The sequence below is a fragment of the Phaenicophaeus curvirostris genome, chromosome 7, assembly GCF_032191515.1.
Source record: "Phaenicophaeus curvirostris isolate KB17595 chromosome 7, BPBGC_Pcur_1.0, whole genome shotgun sequence".
In the NCBI taxonomy this organism is placed as follows: domain Eukaryota; kingdom Metazoa; phylum Chordata; class Aves; order Cuculiformes; family Cuculidae; genus Phaenicophaeus; species Phaenicophaeus curvirostris.
Window position 1 is genome coordinate 5,958,804 of NC_091398.1, and position 20,487 is coordinate 5,979,290.

Sequence of the window (20,487 nt, forward strand, 5' to 3'; positions counted from 1 at the left end):
GTGCAATTTCACATTGGCATCACAATCGACAGTTTATTTCACTTACAGGATAGGCAAGAGGTTGCTACTCAGGTTTCCCCAGTAGAAATGTTGCTTGTCCTAATTCAGGAGAGGATGGCATCTGCCTTCAGGTCCATGGGGCTGGCACGCACCATCCCAGCTGCCTGCACTCACAGACCTCCAGGTCACAGATGCAGAGCAGCTGCCAGCCCTGAGTCCTTCTAGAAACCTGGCCTTGGGGTGTGAGCAGCAGAGGCACCCGTTCTATCTGACTCGCTGGGGTCTTAAATTGGATTAAAAATCTATTTGCAGAACTGCCTCGTTTTCCGACTTCTGTGCTGCACCTGAAAGCCTTTCCTTTTGAAAGCAAACACAGGCTCTCCCCAGGGGCTGCCTAGGGAAGTCTTTCCACTATAAACATTACCTACCAGTAGTGGAGTCAGCCCCAGGCAAGCCAAAATTCCTTCTCCTACCAGGGAACACTTTCCAATCAAACCAGACATTATTTTTTCCATTAATGAGTGTTGATACCTACTGGATAACTTTGCAAAGAAATCCACTCCAAACTAATTCTTCTGATACACCATCTATATTTTATGAATTTCTTTTGTCTTATTTTTACTATTACTGTTTTATTTTGTTTTCCTGCTCCATGTTGAAAACACGATCTTTGCTGCTTAGGAATGCGTCTGTTCCTGCAATTTGGGCTGTAACTGAAATCAGAAGTTCAAATCCGATTTTGCTCTGCCTCAGCTCCACGGAAGCAAGCAGTTTTCCCACATTTTCCCTTGTATGATGGAAAGGAAAAATAGATCTGTTGTCTTCTGCTTGATACATCAGAAACTCTGGAGCTGTCACCACAAATGTTATGCACTGGGATATCACAATTTCAACAGCAGGATTGTCATTCTGGAGGAAAAGTTGCCCTGCTATTTAATACAGCTCTAAAATTGCTGTCTAGTATCTAACAGGGAGCGCGAGAGGAGCGCGAGAAAGTGGTGAAGTAAATGCTAGGCAGAAGGTCTGCGTGGCCAGCATCTTCTCTCTATGGTAGTCTCCATGGGGTTTTCTGCAAACTAGTAGCTGCTTTCCAGATGATCCGTGTTTTGGGCTCCATGGGGTCCATGCCCCCCACAAATAGGGGGTTTGAAGGGGCTTCCAAACCCCTACCCTTCCCACAGCTCAGTGAACCCCAGGGAACTTCTGCTATGTTGAGCTCACCTCATCGGACCAGCAGGCAGGTCCCCATCCCATCTCTGCAGGGCAGGGCTTGGGGAACTGGCTGCTGTGAGGGGCAGCTCACAAAGGGGCAGCCGGGGGCTTGCAAGGGTGAAAAATGGGGCACCATCTCGGGTGTTCAAGGGCTCGCACCCCCTGCATCCCAATTTGTGCAAAGAACTATTGCAGCCTGGCCATGGATCTGGGAGTCAGATCCTCGGCAGCATGGTCTGGGAGGCAGCTTGCAAGCACTCAGCAAGCAAATCAGCCCCCCAAAACCTTCTGGCAGGGTGGGATACCTTGGAGCAGTGCTGCAAGTTCAGCATCAGCGGGGTTGGGGTGGTGGTGGTGGGGGGTGGTCGCCAGCTATCTTTTATTTGAGGTACATTCCCAAGATTTTAGTTAAGTGTAACATAAAACTGTGAAAGTTTAGCAGGGGAAAAGCTTTCCTCCCACTGACCTGGTTGGCCAATCAGAAGGGAGCCCCGCACCTCCCTCACTTCTGACAGCTATTTAGCAACTGAGCTCAGCTAAAGTTTCCAAAAAGTTAGAATAACTTCCTCTTTTCAAGACCTCAATTTTTTGCACAACCCCGGTCCTTGAAATAAGAGCCCTTCAAGCAACCTGGAAAACGTTTGGTCAGCAAAAAAAAAAAAAAAAAAAAAAAGCCCTCCTGTTTTTCCAAAGGATCTGTCTCAGGAATTTAAAGCACATTTAAGACACACACACACTCACATAACATAAGGAGGGGGGGAAAGCCTCTTCCCCTCCCCTTCTTGCCGAAAGCATGGAAGAAAGCTCCAGTTCTCCTGTTTCCCCTGTGGATAGCTTGGGGACCAGTGAAGAGGAGCTGGAAAGGCAGCCAAAGAGATTTGGCAGGAAGAGAAGATACAGTAAGAAGTCCAGCGAAGATGGCAGCCCCAACCCAGGCAAGAGGGGGAAAAAATCCAGTCCCAGCTCCCAATCTTATGAAGAACTACAGAGCCAGAGGATCCTGGCCAATGTCAGAGAGAGGCAGAGGACTCAGTCGCTCAATGAAGCTTTTGCCGCCTTGAGGAAAATCATCCCCACTTTGCCCTCTGACAAACTCAGTAAAATCCAGACCCTCAAGCTGGCGGCACGGTATATAGACTTCCTCTACCAGGTGCTACAGAGCGACGAGATGGACAGTAAGATGACGAGCTGCAGTTACGTGGCTCACGAGAGGCTGAGTTATGCCTTCTCCGTATGGAGGATGGAAGGAGCGTGGTCCATGTCGGCCTCCCACTAGCCACCGCCTGGGCCAGGCAAGCCCAGCAGCCGAAGGGGTATGTACCAATTTATCTTCTCCTAAATGATACTCTGCGTCTGCCTAGCTGTGGGATGGGGCGATCTGTGGATTCCTTCACCAGCCCAGCTTCACAGCAGGGCTCGGTCCTGCCTAGGGAGAGGTGGCATGGCGTGGTGGGGCATGGGTCTGCTGCTGGGCTAAGAGTTTGGGGCCAACCCAGCGATGAGGTGTGTCTGACCCCCTCCAGCTCCCTTGTGCCTGTGAAAATTCAAAAGAAGAATCTTCCTGGCACACAAAAATTAGATATGCCACATTTTTTTTAAAAAAAAACAACCAAAAGCCAAAAAACAACAATAAAGAAACAACTATCTGTTTCTGCACTGCAGGGATGGGGGAGCTGAGAGGGGATCAGCATTAAGAGCCGGTGGGTGAGGGACGTGGGGAAGCCACCGCTGCATGAGATTTGCCAGAAAATGCCGTTTCGGGAAAGGGTTTTGAGAAGAAAAGGCGATCAGTAGAACAGGCTCACAAGGGGATCCAAACTAGCTGCCTCCCTGCTCCATGGGTGCCTCTGTACCCAAAAAGCCCAGCGCCGATCCAGGCGCCCAGTCCCAGGGCAGTTGCATCCTCTCCCAGCCACGGGGAAATAGAGGGTCCGTGGGACCCAAGTTGATTTCGGCTACAAGTTCACCCCAGGTTGCATTTCTCTTAAAAGAAACGAGCAGCAGATGTCAGCTGCAACCCCAGGCTGTGCCCCTGCCCCTCACACAATAAAAAGCAAACAAAGATAGAAGAAACTTCACCAAATTTTTGTATTTGTTTGGTTTCCCTTCCCCAAAGTGCCAGTAAAGTGAAGACTGGTGTTAGACTTCTCTAGGCTGGAACTTAGTTTCTTATTTACTCTCAGTGCTAAACCCTTCCCTCATCATTTTGCTTTAGTAGAAAACTACTTCCTCTTATGTTGCCTTTGTAACATTCGGGAAGGAAGGAATAAACAGTAAGAAAGGGGAACAAAAAAAAAAGTCCTTAATAACACCCTCATCTCCAGCTAATTAAGCAGAGCAGCTCTGCATTGTGTCAGCCAGAGTTTGCATACGGCCAGTCGCTCTCTGGGACTTGGTACATAAAGCAGAGCCTGCAAAAAAAAAACCACATTTCACCCAGCAAACACTTGAAAGGGAAATTTGCCCCCAGCTTGTAACATTGTGCGTGGTGCAGGATGAAATAATTTCATCATGTAGAGAATCAGCTCCTTAAAAACAAAAAAATAAAGTTTACCCCAGCCCACTGGCCAGGTTTTTTTAAAGAGGCAAATCTATCTTTGTTTTAGCAGCAAAAAATGGCTCATTTAAAAAAAAAAACTTATTTCAACCACAGTACTTTGTTTAAAAAAGTCAGGAAGTGTTCAGCTAGAGCTCACTAGCGGTATAAAATGCAGACTTAAAGCCGTTTAGAAACCACTTCAAGTAAAGGTTTTACTCGCATCCTGAAACAGTTTGGATTTAGGTGCTGCAATTAGGGTTTCCACATGCTGTTCAGGGGAGCCCCCAAAATGTTAGGCTGTTCAAAAATTGGTGAATCTGTCCTTTGCACAAGCTGCCTGTTTTTTAGTTTTGTTTAAATGGATAATGCTGCTGTCGGGGGGTTTATGGCTGTTGCTGGTGTTACTATTTTTTTTTTTGCATGCCGTGCCTTAATTTCAACAGCAAAAAGCCAAAGTCAAGTAACTTTTAAAAAGGATAAACCCTTCGTTTATGAAACAGTGCCTTTTTCCAAACTAATACGCCTAAAAAATCTGCAGCAAATAAGTTTTAAAAAAAACACATGCAAAACCCCAAGCTTCTTGTCAAAAACAGATGTAAAATGTCCCAAACACATTTCTTCAGCAGTTTAGATTGGCTGAGTAGTGCTGGGATGGAACAATGCATTTATTCTGTTGTTACCCAAATGATGTGCTGCCATTAGGCAATGATGATTTTAAAGTTATCTAATACACAACCATTCCTCTCTATAACACAGTAGTTTTTTAGCAAAATCTGCTTTTTTTAACCTGCATTTAAAATTCACTGTCTATTTAATTATTATTAACATTTCCCCAACAAGGTGGATTTTGTGTAGATGCTCAGATTGTCCCTACCTAAAAGAAAATCAGAGCAACATTTTAGACTACGCAAAAAACATGATGTAGAGCCAAACCCTGTCACGTTTTCAGTTTGCTTGGGAGTAAATCGGTATTCAGCATCTTTGCTGTAACCCAACTTGGAGTCCAGTGGTTAGAGATGGTTTTTTCTCCCCTATAGAGGAAGGTCACCTCATCAAGCCCTTGGACTTTTCTCTCTCGTCTCTCCTTTCTTTGTGCCTATGTGTGTGTGCACACGCGTGCGGTTGAACTGTTGAAAATGTTGTTGACAAATGGCCTGGTGTGGTGCGGTGTCAAATTCTATCATTTATGGTGACAAAAATTACATCTGCCAGCAAAAGAAAGTACTGCAAGATTCTCAACAAACCCTCCAAAACGTGAAAGCTTAGCCGGGTGGTGTGTCATGGACATGCGTTGGTCTGTCTTGGCCAGAGAAGATTTTACGCGTAAGAGATGAACAGCCTGTGGACTGTTAATGGTAACAAAAATTCTTAAGAAATAGGTCTCCGAATTTGGGATCGGCTCCTGCCTTTCCTAGGGAGAAGTGAGCACTGCAACGTTAGGCGAGCACGAAGGGATGTGCTCCATTTCGGCTGGATTGCTGCAGCTATTCTACCTTTTCCCTGGGTTTTGGGCAGAGATAGACAAGGAAAGGTTTTTTCCTTGGGGGAACGGTTGTTCTCTTTCAACTGAAAAAAAAACCAAAACCCAAAACCCCAAATCAGAGGAGCTTTGATTAGAAAAAGCAGAGCCTTGGGAACTGGTAAAATGCCACCTGGCCTTTGCGAATGCCAGCAGGTCACTCTGGCTATGAGAGGTTTTCCTGTTCTGCTCTGTATAATTACAGACAACTTACTCTGGTAGTTTTAAAAGAAGCAGGCACAGCTTTGCACTCCAGTTAGTGCAGTAGGATGTTTTAAACAGGCATGCAAAGCTGAACCTTCCTCCCCTAAATCTCCTCATCCTCATCACCAGCACCTGCGCTCCTTCCCATGCAGCCACCTTTCTCTTTCAAGATGCTATAAACAGAAAAAAAAAATCAAGGAAAAAGAATTTTTCCTGTTATTCCATTTAGTAGGAAAACTATTCTCCAATTGGGATGTCAGGAACATCAGCAAAGTGAAAAGGATTATGCAGCCCTAACCCTTGGTCCTAGTATGACCAGTCTGCCAGCAACCCCCTTCTTTCCACTTGCTGCAGCAGGGCTTGAAATGAGTTCTTTGCCTCTCCTGGGCTGGCACTAACACCTTTCCCATCTTTTTTTTGGAGCTGGGAAACCTGCACAAAGTGCGTGCGATACAAAGCCCTCTTACTATTGCCCCTTCAGACTTCCAGGGCTGTTTCCAGTATAAAATGCTAGCATCCTATATCATTCTGTCCTTAAAGAAGCAAACAGATGTTATCTCTACTGGCCCTGGGAACAACCTAATTCTATAGTTTATGAGAGCAGTACAGTTAACTGGGGTGTTGTGACACTGGAACTAAGCTCTTTCTGTCCCCAAAGGCCCATTTTTTATACGCATCCTTAGAAAAATGTAAATAAGTTTCCTTGACAGGAAGGATTGTAAAGTTTGGTATTTACATTAATAGGCTTGTAGCAGGGGGGTTTCATCTTAGTGCATTTAAAAGCCCAGCAAAATGCATTTTGGATCTTCTGTTTACGTTCGTGCCTCTTCTTGGGAAAGAATAAATCTGTTACACAGCAGACACTAAATACATTGAAGTCAGCCAGAAAACACTCAGGCTTTGAAAAAGAGGGTGTAAGGAAAATGCTCCGGGGAAGAAGACATGCAAAAGACAAATCTGCCATGGACTAGACGCACATAACCTAATTACTGATCATAAAGAGTTAGAGACAGGCATGACGGAGGGAAAATGTTGGATCAAACCCGAAGTACCGCTTAGAATAGCGGCAAAAGCATGTTATTACTTAATCTGTCAAAGCCAGGGCTGCGGTAAAAGTCCTATCGGGAGAGATGTGCATTGAAGGGTCATTAAGGGAGCAGTCGAGGCATAGATTTCAGCTAAGTAAACCCAATTTGTCTCCAAATTAGTCATCCTCACACCGGTCGTCTGTGCAGAGCAGCTCTAATGTTAAGAGCGCAGAAAACATCCTCATTAAAACAAAAGGGGAGATTGCAACGCTTCTCCTTTGCAACCTCCCTTCGCCTGCCTTCTTTCAGTGTTGTTTTTTTTTTTTGTGGCATATGTCATAGCATTAGAGGTAGTGGTGATAAATTAGCTTTGGAGATCACAGCAGCCTCTTACACAGCCGGGACAGATCCCGTAACCGCTGCTGAAATCTCTTCTGGGGACATTTCTTGTCACTCTTTCCCCCTAGCAATATAATTATTTTTATAGCTGTAGCTCTGAGAATCATTTCCATGTGGTTCAGCACAACTTTGAAATCTCCAAGCCTGAAATCTCCAGAATTTATGTCTTGTTGCAGAGCCATAGGAATAGTTTGATGAGGCCGTGAACACGTAAGGGAACGCCACCACAACCCCGAGCACAAAGCAAGCTCGACATGTAACCAGGGTATTACAGCTGCTGGCTGAGGAAAGCGCACGTTTTGGGTAGTTTTTTTTCCTCCTGTCCTTTCCAGGCTTCACAGAATACAAGTGGGGAAACCAAAACTGATTAAAAGGCAGTGTTGTGCCGTGGAAAACATGCTGGACCAGATCATCAGCTGGCTCCAAGCAACCTTGCTGCTCCTTGCTAACTGACAGTCCTGTCAGACATCTCAGTGGGTTGCTCTAAGTGACTTGGAGAGTGCTACACACCATCACTAATGATTTACTTCATCGGCAAATTTAGAAGTAAGGAAAAACAAGAAGTTCTCCAGCTGGATACAAGCAGCCTTGTGCTAATTAATGATTAGTTTGAGAATTAAAACAGTAGAAATATTTGTTAGGAGAAAAAAAAAATCTAAGCACTCCAGCATTTAATTAGATTTGTAGTTGTAGATGGCCACTCAGCAACAACAACTACTCATACACAAATAACAAATCAACTCAGCCAGCCAATAAATCAAAGTAAGGCAGCCCTTACCCTTATACCAGTCTCTTTAACCACTTCCACACCAGTGCCTTCCAGACCCATAGCTGGACCCGGTCTACGAGCCAATCCATCCAGCCCATGCCTGGGCACAGCAACTGTGCCATCAGGATAGGGTTTGAAACGCCCTCATCGCTCTCCTGGTGAAGAGTGCCAGTTAAGCAGCAAAAATGCTCTTCTCCAGCAAGCATCCCCTCAGGTGGGGTCTTTGTTAGGCTCTGCTAAACATCGAAGGCACTGCTGGCACTTATATTTTCTCTGTGTGCATGTGGATGGGTGTTCAATATTGGTATCTTAGCTCTGCTGGGCCTTCTATGGTTGGACTCGATGATCCAGTGGGTCTTTTCCAACCTGGTGATTCTATGATTCGGGATGTGCTTCACCTACATTACAGCAGGGCTTTCTTTGGGGGTTGACTGCTAAAACGGAAGAACTCCTTTTGAAATTTCTCCGTGATCTGTCACCCTTACAGTCAGCAGCTTTCAGTGTTTAGCAGTAAGGAGGGACAAAACAGCTTTTCTCCCCTGAAAACAGCCATCACATCGTGGGAAGCAGCATCAGGAACCTAGAGACTTAAGCACCTTGTTGGAAGAGGGTATGAGCAAGGAGGCTACTCTGGTGCAAATGTTAAATAAGCACCAATAACTGTTAAGCCTTATTGCTAACGGAGGGTTGCAAAGAGACTGTTAGATCCCTGATTGCTGTGGACCGTCCTCCCCAAGGTCTCAGCCTTCTGTGGTAAAACAATATTTTGATCTAATTCTCAGAACTGAACCCAGGACAGGCAGCATGGTCACTTTCCCAAAGCAACAGCTGGTGCCAGTGCCTCCCTCAGGATGGGGATCTCCCCAGAAACGGGGTACCTGGGCATCCCCAGACCTTTCCCAAGGGTTTCATTTGAAAGCCTTCACACAACAAGGGTGGGTTTTCTTTTTCACTTCTGCATTTCAGCAAAGGATGGGAGTTAGGCAGACGCAGTCTCGCACAGCTTGCAAAAATGATCGGACATCAAAAAGAAAATAACCCTTGTGCCTTGTGTTGTATGGTGATCTGGAAATGAGCTACAGTCCCTCCTCTTCTTCTCATCTTCTCCTCTCCAACTTTTAACGAGAGCTTGGAAAACAGAGAAAGGATTTGGGTGTGTGTGTGAAGACAGATGTCTACTGGGTTCAGTTTGCTATATATTTACTGGAAGAGCTCCAATAAGCCTGTACTACATTTAATTGAATTCCTAATAAGATAATTTTGCCTTAACTGCCACCCCCAAAAAGAAGCTTTACTATTTCCTTAAAAAATATTAGACCTGCCAAATGTATGTTTTAAAATGTACAAATTAGGTTTAGAATTCATTTAATCACTAAATTTATGCAATTATGCCTTTGGTTTAAGCTGTTCAGGCCTCCTTTAAAAATAATGCATTTGTGCTCAAATGTAAATAAACGTAACTGCTCAGCTAGGAAAGATGTGGAGGGATCGAGGCTGTGCTGAAGCTCCTGTTAAATAAATCAGCTGATCCAGCTTGGAAAATTCAAGAGTGTAGGATGGAGCCAGGGAGAGGCTTTCATGCAGAAAGCAGCAGTTCGCGTGGTTTGGGGGATTCCACAACACATCCCTATCCAATGTCCCCAACACTAACCTCCTTAATAAAATTGATCTGCTGGAGGGATCTCACACAGCCACAAACACCGATTCTTAGGATGCATTTTGTGCACACAGTAATGATATTTTGATGCATGATACAGCACAGTAAAAGAAATCCCTGGCCAGAAGCGGAGGCTCAGAAAATCATGGGGGAAAACCCAACCAGCAAAAAATAAGGGGAGAAGGACAACCAGGCATATGATTCCCAGAATACAATTTGCCACTAGCAGCAAGGCGATTTATCTTTAGTTAAGAACAACAACGGACTAATTGTGCTGCAGAAAGCACACCCAGGAAGTGCCGCGGCACCCCAATCCCCCCCCATGCCATCACCCCAGGGATGCTGTTGGGACCTTGCTAGTCCCACAGCAAAACCAACTCACCCTAAATGTGTTCAGGAGAGAGAAGCAACAAAAGAGCATCTCAATGCCGAGAGGAAAGCAGCAAAGTGAGGAGGACCAGCAACAGAACCATTGTGTGTCTTTGCTGAGGGCAATATCTATATCTCACTTTTATAAAAGTGCTGTTCATTTAAGAAAAAGCTATAAACTTCCATTTGGGCACTCAGAGCAAAAACCCTAGGGGAATAAAACAGCGCTACAGGCTGAGCTGCACACTTTGCATGGCCCAGTAGGAGCCCCAGTATCCATGGGTGCTCCACGATGCTGCCTACCCCGAGCACAGGGACAGAGCAGGGTCTCATCCTCCCCAGGGGCACATGGATGGATGTGGGTGCTGCACCCTTGTACCAGCACCCCTGTGGGCACACTGGAGCAACGAGGAGAAAAGCATCTTGGACACAACCAAGCTATTAATCAAAAGGCATTAAGATAGGGAAAGCAGCTTTTCAGAGTGTTGAAACGGGGTGCCTGTCTCTGTCCCTCTCGCGCGCTTCCCTCCAGGATGCCTAGCACCACCTCACCTCCATGCCATGTACACACTGATTTGCATCCTGTAGGCACCTTTTGCCAATTCTTATGAGCTTTTAAGTCTTTCCTCCCCTCCAAACACACCAGCAAGCTCTCCCAGCAGGCTGCAGCCATGGCACCCCAGACATCAGTGGGTGCAGTGGGGCGGGGTGGGTGCCAGGAATCGGTGCAACACAAGAACAACTGTGGGAAGCCAGAGAGGCATTTGCAGCTATAGCCACACTTCTGGGAGTGCCAGGGAAATATCACCACAGAAACTTCCCAGGAAGACACTGGGGCATAAAGCTATACACTAAAAGCAGGCCACGGGAGATAATGAGATATTGACTTAAAGAATCTATGCATATGATATAAATGTCTATTTTAACACAGTAGATGATATGGCTATGCTGCATCTGCTAGGGAAATTGTTATTTTGCCTGATGAGCTCAGAAAGTCTCTAATATCACTGAGTTTTTTGCTGCCTTTAATTGTGAGTGTAATGCTTCAGGCATAACCCTGCAATCTCTGTGTTCAAAGCTCTCTTCCAGCTCGGTGGGGTTTTATGCAGTGAACAACCAGATATTTTGCAAGAGGTTTTTCATCCTTTGCCATGAGAGGGGCTGTTTAATAGATTGCTGTTATTACCAGCACTAAATAATCTCTCTTTCATACCATATGAGTCTGAAGTGTTCGTTATTGGAGGGGAGCTGGAGTGCAGCTGAGCGTCTGCTTTCTCACCACTCTCCCCATGGAGCTTGCACTTAGGTTTTGATGCAGAGAGGCGGCTCAGAACATGGGGCTTTGAGCTGTTCAAGCTGCAGTTTGTGCCCTAAGAGCAAAGGAGATCAAAGTATCCCTTTCTAGGGATCCCCTCAAATTTTGAAAACGCACAACTTGGCAATTAATATTTCTTGTGATAACAATGCGCATGCAAAGGTAACTTGCCACTGTTGTGTGTTCATGGCCAAGAAAAGTAGTGGTTGAGAGTACAATAAAAAAGCCCTATCACCCTGAAATTTAATTACAGGTCCCCACAGCCAGTGAATGCCATGTGCTCAGAGGGCTGGGGATACAGGGCAGGCTTTTCAGACGTGAACTGGGAGCTGAAAACATTGATTTTCAATAAGAAATCAGAAAATTTTACTTGCAAGCACTTATTCTGTAAAAATTAGGCAATGCTTTCACTCTCAGGGGGTGGCAAAAGGTAAATATTCTGAAGTGGCTGAGGAGCCAATGGGATATAGACATGGCCTTGAAAATTGTAGCTATTTCATAGCCGTGAATTGTGTCAGAATGAAAGAGAAATACCGAGCTTAAAAAGCAACAGCCTTCAAATAACCTTCCCGTTTTTGATACTGGTTGATTGTTCTCAAATATATCATTATTGGCCCATTTTCTGCAGTGATTAGAAAGGTTGTTGCAAGTACCACATAACGTCTGAGTAGGTACACATACAAGTTCAGAGTACATTTATTAGATCTGCCCACTCATCCCTGCTCCTACAGAAAATAAGCCTCCTACTTATAGCTCGTTCAGCACTATTTCCTAATGCCGCAATTTCACCAGCCGTGCAAATCAGTTGTGATGTATTTTTTCTCCCCAGTGCCATTCCTTCTTAATCTTTTAAACACTACGACAAGTTCTCGCACAGCTCTAGCAACATGTGTGTTATTTTAAAGTACAAAACCTCTTTCTCTATAGCAAATCCATAGCCCGCCCCCCCCCCGAATTAATCTTCCACTGCATCGATCGATCTGCCCTTCAGCTCTTTACTTCAGGCACATCATTAAAGTTGCACAGGCAGCCAAAATATTTCAAAATGAGTGACTTTTTTGTCAGTTTTTCTGACCAGAAAAAAAAGCAGACAGAGCCTGACAAAGCAGCTTGGAGAACTGCAGAAGAGCAATTCATAGAATCATAGAATCACGAGGTTGGAAGAGACCCACCGGATCATCGAGTCCAACCATTCCTGTTGGCCCTGTTAATATGAAGCTCTGTATAACGACATACAAAGCCACCTCCAGGAGAAGTCCTCTCCATGGGAACACGTACACTGACCCGTGTAGCACCCGCGAACTGCCCCGTTGCATGCAAATATGTAGCTCATCTGGGTGAGCTGCAGCAGCCTGTACTAGGCAGCCCCAGTACGAGCCCATCTTAAAGAGATCTTCCAAACTGCACCTTCCTCAAGCAAAGAGCAATTGTCCCTTCTGTCGACACGACTAACCTGTCCCTTGGGGTTGGTGGGAGTGCCTGGCACAGACAAGCCATAGGGCAGAGCAGTCCCACAGCAGCATTGGCAGTAAGCGTGGGGCAGGTTCTTGGGGATGGGCTAATAGTCCTTTTTCATGAGATAAATCAGCACAGCTCAGATGTCCTTTAGGAGGAAGGGCCAACACCACTGCAGTGGATGAAAATAAGGATGCAGAAGCTTCCTGGACCTCTCTCAGGGAGCCCAGTGATGCCTGAAGCTTTGCAGGGGATTTTGTTGCTGGTATTATTCAGGGCATGAGTGAGCTTTGAGTTGTTCCATTGTGCTTTGTAGATGCCCTGCACCGCATAGCGGGACAGGCACCCTCCTGAATTTGGGTTCTCCACCTCCCAGGCTGCCAATCCCAGCCTCACACAAGGATGGAGCACCATCAGGTTTTACCCCCCGCTGGTCCAGGAGGCATCAGATGGGGCTGTGAGGCACATGATGCTGTTCCTCCCATTTTCATTTTCTTAGGAAACTAAGAAATTTAAGAAAAAAAAAAAAGAAAAACAGTATTTGGCAGCAAGCAGAGGGTGGGGATCCCTGCCAAGGCCTGGACAGCTGTACCTTCTTTGCTAGCAAGTTGTGTGATCAGCAAGGGCTGTGCTGAAAGCCAAGAGGAGTTACCATAGCTGCCACATTGCATTTTGCTGATCCTTCCTCCGGGAGACACCTTAAAGAAACAAACCCACCCTAACAGCTACGCCAGCACTCACGCTCTGCTGTGCATCAGAGGAAAACTATGGGTGACCTCTCAGGGTTTGTGTTTTGGGGAAAGGGGAAGAAAAACCCAACACGATCTCCAGCATTTCTGATCTAAGACAAGGGGACAGGGGAGGAGGAGAGTAGTTTACACAAAACTGTTTCTCCGTTTTCTGCAGCCTCTTTCACACACAAAAAGGCTGCCTGCCCCTCCCATTCATGGCCCGGCAGCATTCCCGTGGCCAGACCTTCCCAACAGCTTGAAATAACCCAGGAAATTGTGCAAAAGCCCAGTGGGTCCGATCCCACCCGGCTGGACGCACGCAGAGCTCTGCAACCAAGACAGACCCACCACAGCCCACGCCCTTGCATCACCGATCTTAAAGCTTTTGCTTCATGGGGTATTAAAAATAGCAGAAGGGAAGGGAAACATCTGTAGGGCAGGAGGTGTGACCAGCCTGGAGGAGCTTTGAGGAGCATCAAGCCCAGCTCAGAGCAGATACCTGCCAGGGGCATTCCTGGGAGTCCCAGGCCACAGCTGCGGGAAACCTCCGCTCCCAATAAAGCAGGTAATGAAACAAAAGGCTCCAATCTCTTTTGTTAAAAGAAAGAGAATTTTATTCCTTTTCTTCAGAATAGACTTGTTTCCAGGTGTTGCCGCTGCTCTATCTGTCCCCTACACAACAGCCAAGCACTTCCTGAGCTTCAAGATTTACTTCTAAGCTCATCAGTGAAAATTGTCTTTCGTATATCCTGCCAATACAAAGCTTGTTATCCTCAAAAACATCTCCAAAGATACTTCCAAGGAGCTGTGCTCCAAAGCTATACTGACATATCCAGTGGCCAAGCTGTTGCACAGGCATTCCAGTGCTGCACGGACATTTAGCTGCTCTCTGTAACCTGGCAGCCCCATAATTAGCTGTTCTGCAGGCTCAGAGAGGTCTGTCTGGTGAAAAAGGTGGAAAGCCACAACGACACAGCACAGCTGGTGTCTTGGTTCTTGCTGACTCAGCATTTGTTGGCACTAGAGGGCAGGATACGCTATATTAAAGAGCAAGGTGGGTTAGGGTTTGCGTTCGAGGGGCATGTCTCATGTACGTCTAAAAAGGGAGCACACAGCACACGTGAGAGCAGCCAGGACCTGTTCACTGCACAAAGCAAGGAGGGTGCAAATTTTTCAGAGAGCACATCTCTCGGCGGTGATCACCAGGACAAGTCTGCCAGGTTATTTTATTTAACATATAGTACCAAACGACACTGGAGGCAATTCCACCACATTGCAGTCACAGCTGCCTGCCCCTTTGCCAGCTGCAATTTGAGGTGAAGCATTTTCCCTTGCAAAGGGGGTGCTCTGAGCAGCACCTGCTGACACTGCACAACAGTTTCTGATCAGAAGCATTTGACAGATCCATGCAGAAGGCAGTCATGCTTTGCCACAACTGCTGTAGCTCAGACTATTGGAAACAATCTTTGTCATGCACAACCACCAGCTGATGCTCACTTACCAACATATTTTTTCCATATAGTAAACCTGATTTTTTCTAAAATCTCATTACATTCTCTGGTGTGTTCTTCTATGTATATGATTAAAGCTCTACTGCCTTCCTCTTACTAGATTTTTAAATCAGGTCCAAACAAAACAAGTATAGGTTTACTTCATTCCTTTATTGACAGCCACTTCAATAAACAACCAAAATTTTAGAAGATTACTCCAAGAGGGTCATGCAGTACAGTCCTTTCATTAGTGGAAACCTCATAGAATTGGCAGGCTTCGAGAGCAAGGTAATTTGTGGTCTAAACACAAGAAAAACTTCTCTCAAGCCTCCCAGACCTCCTTGCAGGGAAGCCTTAATCCTGCAACCACGGTACATACACAACTGCAGAAAATATTGCTGATAGGAGCCACACGTTGCACCGTGAATAAGCAATGTTTTTGACATCACAACCTGAAATATGCAATAGCAACTAAATGTTTCAAGTGGTACTGGTGTGGCAAACACCTACCAGGATGCAGCCTCTTCCTACCAGCTACTCAGCAAACGTAGTGCAGGCACAGGATGCAGCAACATCGCTTCCAGCTGTTGGTACCCACAGGTCCACCAGAAGTCATCCAGCCTTCACTGAGGGACTGAACTCCTTCAAAACGCAAAGACTGGTGTGCATGCTAACAGACTCATGGTTGGGCTCGATGATCCGGTGGGTCTCTTCCAACCTGGTGATTCTATGATTCTATGAAACTGGGCCCCAGCAAAATGCTGTTCACACAGGCTCTTCACGAACAGCAGTAGCTCAGCACAGGGCCAGACCAGGCTGTGCCCCAGCAAAGCCAGTCTGCCCCCCAGCAAAGCCAGTCTGCCCAGCAGCCCCTGCTCAAAAACTGCTTTTTAAGCTGAGACACCTGAAAATAGCACAGAGGATCTTTTGAGACCAAAAGCAAGATACTAGGTTAGGGAGATGAAGGACAAAAAACAAAATATGGCTGTTTGATAAATTTCTTGGAAGAAAATCACCAAGAGCTGCTAAATAGAAAATATTGGGAGGGGGTTGTTTGCAGTTTAGAAGTGGAGAAATCTCACCTTGGCTTTGCTGCTAGGGAAAAAAGGGAGGGCATAGGCTAAGCTTCCTGGAAATAAGGCATTTTGCATGACAGTGAAGTGAGGGCTTCTGCAGAGATTGCAGTTGATACGAGAGTCCACTAGCTGCCATCTGTCCTGCTCATCTCCAGCCTGTCTCACACTGCTGCTCTTGGCTGGGGCTGTGCGTGCCTCTGCCCTACCTGCCATGGGATGTTGAGGCTGGTTCTGCTCCAGCAGTCCTTTATATCACAGCCTCTGTGCTCATTGCACAGACAGTGGTTCTTTGATTCTGTGATCCTTTTCCTTCATTAATGCATGCTGTTTGATACGATGGGGCCAGCAGGCTCTGCTGTCCTTGCATGCATGCCCCATCCTGAGGGTACTCCTCTCCACTGTACCCTAAATGAAGGGGTGAGGCTGAGCCTACCCCTGGATCAGACCCAATTTACTCATTCAATGATGATTGATGGATGGTGCCTCAGTTTCCCCTCTGAAAAGCAAATGCTAATATTTCTCCCTTGAGTGCACCTGGCACTGTGACCTCCCCATGAGACAGGACTTACCTACAAAAAGAGCATGTAGAGAAGGAACACATGCAACCAAGCTCTGTTTTTTGCTCTGCCCAGCCCCACACCTCCCATCCAGCCCATCCTCTGGGCTGCTTGTCCCTCTACAGTGCAGAACATCCACACAATGCCCTGTCTCTTTAGGTGCTTTTTGCATCCCAGCAGAATCTCACTGCTGCCAAATGGAAATTGGCTCTGCACTGGGGCCAGGCTGAGCAGCCTATCTACAGCACTTTATACGCATTTCACAGCTTCTCATTTCAGAGATCTAAATTGCAGATGTGGGCTTCAGATTTGGAGAGAGACAAAACGGAAGGAAAAAGGTTAAGCAGCTCTGTGAGTCACTCCAATACACGACCTACTGTTGATTTAGAAACCTACCTCAGCAGTAAATACAGAATAAAGTTCTCCAAATTATTTAACCTTTTGTATTCTGGTCAGCTAAACAAATAAACGAGAACAAAACATCCCTCCAGAGTCAGAAAGGCAACAGATCTGGAAAACCCCGCAGTGGAGTTAATACCAAGAAAATAAAGTGACCCGAAACAAGTGATCTAATGGAGACAGGAAGAAAATAAAAAGCAGGAGACATTAAAGGCAAAGAGGTAGGCACAAGCATTAACAAAGCAGATAAAGAGAACGTAGAGCAGGCTGTGCTGGTCTCTGGGAACAGCTCCAGGCAGGACAATGTGAGCAATAACTTCCCAAACAAGCAGAGGGAGGCTGCACAGCTACAGCACTACAGAAAAGAGAAAATACAGCCCAAATCCTGCTCCTGATGAAGTCAATAGCAAGGCTCTGGTTCAGTGGCCACCAGCACCCACTTTGTGTGATAGAGCTCTTTGCATCCAGGCTCTTCTTGGAGTTGCATGGGCTTGGTATATCCATTATAGTCCCAAATTATTTACCCCTAGGCTGTTCGGTTGTGCTTTTTGGTGGTCAGAAGCACCAGGCTGAAGGCAGAGGAGATTTCAGCTGCATAACTCAGTTCACTACATAATTGCAAACAGGCATTGCATTAAGATAGACAGGGGCATTCGTGACAAAATTGGCTTTACAGCAAGCAGGCAAGTCTTATTGAGGAGGCAGGGCATCCATCTGTGGTGTGGAAGCTCTTCAGAGGGCTGGCACTGAAGACAAAGCAGGCTGAACATGGGGGTGACTTTATCTCAGCTTTGGAAACCCCTGCAAATTTTCAAAGGTAGCTGAAGCATACCCCCCCCCCCAGGATCTTGTTGAATTATTTTTTTCTTCAAAGCACAGGGTGTAGCAGCGGAAGAAGAGCTTTCCCTGGGATTTGAGGCACTGAGTGGGAGTTGAGAGAAAGGCCAGCATCTGCTGATCTCAGGGTACCACCAGGAGAATACAGCACAAGGATCGAGGAGTTCACTTGGGCCAGAGCCATCCAAAGGTCTCCAGTTAAAGCAGACATGCTAAAAAGCTGTGCGAAGTGACCGGGGGAGCCAAGGGGACTTCAGAGCCCCAATAGATGCAATGATTAAAAGGAAAACTGATGACCAAACGCTTACAGCATAAATCAGACTTTCCTTAAATATTTATGTATGCTTTAACTCAGCAGTGCTGTGGTTCACAAACCACCAGAGATTGTGTGGAGATGTGGATGCATTTAAAAATCACCATTATGGTCAGCACATGCAGATACAAAATTTAGGGCAGAGAGAACTGCCCGTGTGGTGTTGCTGGATAATAATTCATACTTAAACACCTCTTGGACCAATTTTTTGCCCTGACTTCCTAGATCAGGGATGCAAACTTCCTGTCCTTCATTTGTACAGCAGTGTTGCTGTTGAATGGAAGACTATTTCTTAGTTAAAAATCACATGGATACCTAGAATATTTCACCCCACCATGCTGTGAAAGCCTTCTTGAACTACTTGTGCCCCTGGTTCCTCCCAATTCCTACAAGGTTGCCAGCCTCCTGCATCAGATGTGAACAGACACAGGATTTCAGAGATCATACTTCAACATTATTACTAGTTTTGAAGTTTATGTGTTCAAGCTTTTCAACCTACAGTCTGAAGACTAAAATCATGCCTTAGTAGAAATACAATGTTAATTGATTAAATAAGACATGACGTGCTCTGTTAACAACATTCTAAAAATTACATGGGGCTTAAAGAACATACCAGTAACTAGGGATAATGCCAGACATGGCAATATGAGGCTTCTGGTGCAGAAGGAAAAGCAGAAAACATCACAATTTTTTGCATGACAGATGCTGTTGACCCAGCAGTGTTCCCAAATTATGGACATTTTCAAGTCTGTGCTTCTACACTTTCATGTCTTTTCCTTTTGGCTGTAGAACCTAACATACTGGCATTTGCTTGCTACAGATAGATATGAAACTGCAGGATTCTCCTCCATCCTGCAGCCTGTCCTGGTGCCTGGTGGTGGGAGGGAGCCCCTAGGAAGTAAAGGGGATTTAAGCATCAGTTTCCCCCAAGGCAGGACAATCCCACACTGGTTACATGGAAGAATTTCACGATGATTTCAAGTTATATGCAAGAAGAAGCCTTAAGAAGTGTGATCAGTGAGACTATAGAGAGCTTCCAGAAGCACGTGTTCTCACACACACCTCCCTGTTTGTTGCTGATATAGAACTGAGCCTGGCAGACAGCAGGAAGTCCAAAACTGGGAGAAGGCATAACATAAAACCAGGACAATATGAAACAAGAGTAGGATCATCTCCTGTGCTCTCAGCTTGGCAGAGGCAGATGGAACAAAGCACAGAAGGAGTAGAGGGAGTTGAGGGGGAAGAAGGAGGAAAAGACCAGAAGGAGCCCAGAAGACTGATAGCAGAGGAAGCAAAGGGCCCCAAGACCAGAGACGAGGCAACAAGCAGAATGAGCAGGTTGGGTGGGATTTATCACAGAGGGAAGCTGAGAATGACCAGGCATCACGTTAACATGAGAAGCCTATTCCCAGGGGGGATCTCTGCTTTGGTGTGCAGAGTTCTGCATCACATGAACATTACAAGCCTGATGACTGGGATGAAGGAGGAGCAGCCAGATCATAGAATCACCAGGTTGGAAAAGACCCACCAGATCATCAAGTCCAACCATTCCTATCAATCACTAAACCATGTTCCTCAGCGCCTCATCCACCCGTCCCTTAAACACCTCCAGGGAAGGTGACTCAACCACCTCCATAAGCATCAGGGTCAAGAAATAGGCTGGAGGCAGAAGGACTCCCAGGAGCCTGCAACACCCTTTTCACACCTACACATCCTCCAGGAGTACAAAAAACTGGGAAGGAGGGAATATGTAAACACAGTTCTCAGAGACCATCTGTAGGGTACTGGAAAGGCTTCCCCACCTTCTCTCCAACCTTAGTCCCAATCTTAACCCAAAGGTGAGCTGAGGCCCCCACTAGCTCCCCCACAGGAGCACTTCCCCACCTGCAGCCATGGGTCCTCAGCTCTTGTCTGCTATCCAGACTAGGATGGTTCAAAATTCACCCTGATGGTTTGGTTTGTAGCTCCCACCACAGCGGGCAGCCAGACTATTTTGGGGGCCAGCAATGCAAATGACTAACATGGTCAAACACCACTGAGTCGAAGCACGATGAAACTATTTCACTAGTGGGCAAAAACCTGATTCCGACCAGACCATCCCTCTGAACTTGGTCTTCAAACCACCAAGACTACCTTCCTCTGATCTGTTTGTAGGGAAGCGAGTCTGATGAACAGATTGGAACTAAGGGGTGAAGTCAACAAGATCCAGGGTCCCTGCAGAGCTGAGGCTGTAAGGGCACAAAATTTCATTCATCCTTTTGAGAATACCAGCCTACATTGATGTCAGAGTCTTTATCCTTTAGTTGTTGTTTGAATCTCTTGGAAAACCTTTAAGCCGTAGTGTGCAAGATCAACATACGTAGGGATGAAGTAACATTTTCAGGTTTCAAGTGGAAGTCAGGAGAAAACAAAAGCTGGTTCAGAGTAGCCCATAAGCGTCCTGATGCTGCAGTTGCCCAGACCATCTCCACAGACATTTCTTGTCTGTGGACTAGAATACTGTGCTCCCTTTCCTGGAGGGAATTGCTTAGGAGCAATCCTCAGTCAATAAGATGACTTGGCTGGGTCTCATCAGATGTGATTCCCTGGCCAGACAGTGAGTCCCGAAAAGCTAAGCA

At 46.1% G+C, this 20,487-nt stretch overlaps 1 protein-coding gene across 1 annotated transcript in view; it reads left to right on the forward strand.

Annotated features, from left to right (window-relative positions):
- Positions 1-1,815: 1,815 nt before the first annotated feature.
- The window catches only part of TWIST2 (twist family bHLH transcription factor 2), a 39,090-nt gene continuing 20,418 nt past the window's right edge, over positions 1,816-20,487 (forward strand). The window contains exon 1 of the mRNA XM_069861763.1: positions 1,816-2,525. Coding sequence (XP_069717864.1) covers positions 2,006-2,488 — 483 coding nt within the window. The 5' untranslated portion in view covers positions 1,816-2,005 and the 3' untranslated portion in view covers positions 2,489-2,525. The remainder of the gene's footprint in view (positions 2,526-20,487) is intronic.